Consider the following 5211-nt stretch of genomic DNA (forward strand, 5'->3'; position numbering starts at 1 on the left):
ATTCTTCAAATGTCCTTACTATATGATTATTTGGTACGAGCTACTATGATGGAAAGTTGTACAAAGGAAAGTGATAGAGTAGCAGGAGGAGCTAAGATGGGCAGTGAAGCTAGCAAATGGCAAAAATGGTCAAGCTCAGATGTACATAATGGTTTGCGGTGTCTACTATATTTGGCAGGAGAAAAACAATAGAATCTTGCAAGGAGCTATGAGGAATGAAGCAGCCCTTATCAGATTGATTTTACAGGATATTCATTCTCGGGGTGCTTGCAACACATAAATTGCTGGAGAACTGACAAAGCTCAATTATTATCCATAGGAATCTAGTATGATTGTAACTGATATTCATAGGAATCTAGTATGATTATAACTGGGAAAGGAGTTAGAAGGTTAGGTGCTTAATCTTGATTATGGTTTGTTACAGAAGTTGGGCCGGTCTAACTTCATGGGTTTTTGAATTTCTTGTACATATTTTTCCTTGGTAAATAAAGCTCTTTAATTACCAAAAAAATTAACAATATGAGTTTGGTAAAGTCAAAGCACATTAATATAAAGTTCTTGGTTATTAAAGAAAGAGTTCAGAGTGATTAGGTGTCTACAGAATATACCGGTACAAACTCCATGGTTGTGGATCCACTTATTAAGGGACTACCACCGAAGGTCTTTCATGGGCATACTACTCATATGGGTATCATGTCATTGGAGAATATCCAATTTTAGTGGGAGTGTAACATTTTAAATGTTCTTTATATATACAATTTGGTTTTCAGTTTACCATTCAGGTTATGGTTTCAGTTTGAGGATACTTGAGGTTATTTCTACATAACTAAAGTATTCAGTTTATTTTTCACTCTGACTTGTTTTTCAGATGTACCAGTTGAAAATATACATGCTTAGTCTCATGGATTCAGGTACGCTTCCGCATCTAGTTTTTGTTCTTGATGATTTGACATTGTAATTCTAGGGATAAGATGATGGTGTTTATCCTTAGAGTATTTTGGTTCTAACATCATCTTGCCTATAATGGCGTCTATAGACGCGGAGATAATCTGTACATTGGCCAGTGCTGCCATCTTGATAACTCAAGTGTATTTTGTTTGACCAATTTTTCACGGAAAATACCAAAGCTTTGAAAAGATCACAATAAACGCTACGCCAGAAAGCCCATACATAGTAAAAGATCATGTCTGTATAATAGCCTGCAGTTGGCTACTTAAACGGCAGATCTTGTTATTTCCTTCAAGCCAACTTTTTTGTTGGCTAAGGCACAGAAGTAATTTATTCCATGAATGGTAATCAGGAACTATACCCTTTTCTACCATTTGCAAAAAGAACATAAATGCTTTGTGGAAATCTCCATTGCTGCAAAAAACATCAATGAATGTATTGTAACTTCCGCAGTCCAGCAAGCAGCCTCTACCTAGGATGTCCTCCATCAACTTTGATGCCTTTCCAACTTTACCCTGCCGGCAAAGCAGATTTATCAAAGCATTGAAAGTTGATGCAACGGGAAGATAACCACGCCCAATCATCTCATTCATCAGCTCAAATGCTTCTCTTACACATCCTTTGCTGCAGAATCCACTAATTAAGTTTGCATAAATAAGAGCACTTGGCACAACACCTTCCCCAACCATCTGATCATAGACCCTCCTTGCTTCATCAACACTTCCATTTTCACAGAAACCAAGTATTCTCACGCTCCTACCCACAGCTCGTGGATACAAATTTTCCATCTTCCTTAAAAATGCAAGTGCTTCTTCCAAACGGTTTTCCTTGTAAAGACCATACATAATACCATTATAGGGACTAATATGAAATGCTGAAGCCCCTTTATCATCCTCCATTAATTCCAAGATCTTCAATCCATCTTCCACTCTCCCACTCGAACACAATCCATGGATAAGAGTATCGTACGTGACAAAATTCCAATTTATCCCAACCCTTTTCATTTCATGGAACATATCAAGTGCCAAATTCAACATCTTGGAGTCACAGAGACCAGATATCAAACCATTATATGTATCTGCATTTGGCAGGCACCCTTTCAACTCCATCTCCTTCAAAAGACGACAACCAACTTTCACATTCCCTAATCTACAAAATCCATTAATCGACGTGTTATAAGCCACAACATCAACAATTCCTCCTCTTTCCTCAACTCTTTCAAGTACCTCCACTGCCTCTGAAGCACGTCCGTCGTTACAAAGAAGTTCCACCACTTTAGTCACCGTAATTACATCAGGAATATACCCTTTACTAAAGCTCTTTTCCAGCAACACCAAAGCCTGTACTAAGTTCCGCTCTCCACAATATGCAGATATCAAAATGTTAAAAGTCACATCACTTGGTTCAACCAATTCTCTCATCAAACTCCTAGCTCTCCCTACCTTCCCATTCTTGCAGAGTGCATGTATAAGTGTATTATAAATCACAGTATTTGGCGTAATGCCACGAGTTTTCATCACTTGAAGAAGCTTAAACCCATCACCAATCCTATTAGTCAAGCAAAGTCCTTTCATCAAAATCCCATAAGTATAGTCATCACCCTGAATTCCACTTCCCATCATTTTCTTCCTATAGAATTCTCTAGCAATGTCAATATCGTCCTTAACAAGAACATCAAGAATTGAATTATAAAGCTTTAGAGTTGGCTTCTTTTCAAACTTAAACACCAATTCAGGAACTTTAACGACTTGCTTAATCATTCGAGCGCGGCCAAGGCCACGTACAATGGTGATGAAGATATCCTCATCTGGGGTTGACCCAATTGAGCTAGGCATTTCGTCGAGTATCTCCTGGGCAGTATCGAAACGACGAAAACTACAGAGCTTGCGGATTAAAGCTCTGTAAGTAGACTGACTGTGAGTGAAATTGCGAAGCTCGGAGGCCCATCTAAAGGTTTGAATAGCTTCAGTTGCAGATTTTTGTTCTAAAATTACACGGGTGATGTTTTCTTGAGTTGGGACGGGACTGCTTAACACTGGTTCTGATTGAGTAGTGAGAAATGTTCGATGAATTCGGCTACTGAAACAGACCGAGAGTTTATAGGCTTTGTGCATGTGGCTATTCAATTCAGGAAGAAATTAAATAATTAAGATGATAAATAGTAGTAAATGTAGACAGAGATAGAAGAAAGAAGCAAATGGTAAGCAAATTTCGTTTAAGACGTACATTCTTGCGGACCCTCCTCAGAGGAACAAGGGAAGCAAAGAGGAAAATTAGCAGGTCATAATCAATGGTAAATTTTGATTGGTCTATTTTAAAGCGAAATCCAAACACCCTTTCAACCCAAAAAATAAAATAAAAATAGTACCCTAAGAAAGAATGAAGAAAGGTTTGAGTACATTAAAATTAACCAGACGCATTGGAAATGGGTATTCCAGAACGAACAAGAGAAGCTTTGGCCTAAATTACACATTTGCCAGATTTTAATATTTAAAGCTGAATTAGGATTCTCAAACTGATGTAAATGTGACTTAGAACTCATTTTATCATATTTTGATTAAGATGTCCGAATTTAAATATATTCTATTACTAGGATGTTGTCTCGAATTATAAACACAAAATAATCCATACTCTTTGTTTTCTCAGTATTTGAATTTATGATTTATTTTATTTACAAATTAATAAATACATAAGTAAGAATAATAATGTATTATTATATCAATAAAATATTACAGATATTTTAATTTACAATGATATTGTTAAATTGTTGATGATGTACGTTATCCTGACTCGATGAAAAAAATTAGGATCACTTTTTCTACTCGTTGAGAATGATCTTATCTAGTTCATGTCCTATTTGAACTAGAAGGTAGGGGTGTACAAATGAAACCGATAAATCGCACAAATTCGATAATCCGAGTCAAACTGAGAAAAAAAACCCGACTATGATTTGGTTTGATTTGGTTTGGTGTTGGGAAAAAAAATCCGATCATATTTGGTTTGGTTTGATTTTAACTAAAAAAAGTCAAACCAAAATCAAATCAACCCAATATTATATGTATAAAAGTTTTAAATATATTTAATACATAAAAATATTTATTGTAGTGCATTTTATAAATATTTCTTAAGCCTTTTCATAATTTTATCTTTTAACGTATTATTTCAAGCTTAGGCTTATAATTTTTGGATGCTCCAATAAGTTTTATAGTCCATAAATGTTAGTAACTCAAATAAATCATAAACCAAAATCAAATCAATACTAATACTAATAAAAGACATTCAATTCAATTGTACTATCACTGAAAAATAGTGTTGGATATCTATGTTTTTAGTTTTTTCATGGTTTAGATAAAATGTATAACTTATTTTTCTTTTAGTGGTTCGTCATGTAAATAATAGTACTTATTAGTCGTAATTTTAAATTATGTTTGTTTTCATTATGGCTTATTAATAATATTTATTTTATTCGATTTTATTATCTTTATTGTTGAATATTTTAGTACAATGCCATGACAAATCTCATATTTATGTTATTTTATTAAAAAATACCTTATATAGTTATGTCTTACTAGGATTAAAGAAATATTTGGAGCACAAATTTTAGGTTTTGTGCTATGAAGATTTTATAGGGAAAAAAAATGAGAACCCGAAAAATCCGAGAAAATCGAGATTAAAAAATTCGACTTTTATTGGTTTGGTTTGTTATTTAGATTTAATAACCCGATACAATTGGTTTGGTTTAGTAATTAGAAAATCCGAACCAACCCGACTTATGTACACCCCTACTAAAAGGCGTTCTAGTGGGATCTTCACGGACAGAAAAAGATTACAGTCAGTTTGATAATGATAGACTGATATTGCTATATTTCTCTGTGAAAAATATGAATCGGGGTTTGAAGAAGGAATTAAGTGTGTGCCACCCACATGATCTGAGTAATTACGATCACCAAAGCCCAAAGGTTGTGTATGCATCTCCAAAGCTACGGGTAAAGGTCGCAAACAGTTAAGGGTAGAAAATGGGTTGTTTGGGCTAGTCAAGATGGGCTGCCTTATTAAATGGGTCATTGTCCAACCCTGCCCAAAGTTCACTTGGGTTAAGATGGGCTGAGTTAAGATGGGCTAAACTGGGTTGTAACCCAACTCTCTCAAATTGACCCAAATATTTATAATATTCTCAACCTTTAAAACAAGCATATATAAAAATTAACTTATGTTTTGGAATAAATGTCAATTCGTGCCAAATGATTTCTTTCCTCAATTTTG

At 34.7% G+C, this 5211-nt stretch overlaps 1 protein-coding gene across 1 annotated transcript; it reads right to left on the bottom strand.

Moving 5' to 3' along the window:
- Positions 1-1076: 1076 nt before the first annotated feature.
- LOC107786964 (pentatricopeptide repeat-containing protein At2g17525, mitochondrial-like) lies at positions 1077-3405 on the bottom strand. The gene has a single exon (XM_016608478.2). It carries the CDS (start codon positions 3060-3062, stop codon positions 1182-1184), a length of 1881 nt encoding a protein of 626 aa, XP_016463964.2. The 5' UTR covers positions 3063-3405; the 3' UTR covers positions 1077-1181.
- Between the last annotated feature and the right edge of the window lie 1806 nt (positions 3406-5211).

The sequence above is a fragment of the Nicotiana tabacum genome, chromosome 19 (assembly GCF_000715075.1).
Source record: "Nicotiana tabacum cultivar K326 chromosome 19, ASM71507v2, whole genome shotgun sequence".
Lineage (NCBI taxonomy): Eukaryota > Viridiplantae > Streptophyta > Magnoliopsida > Solanales > Solanaceae > Nicotiana > Nicotiana tabacum.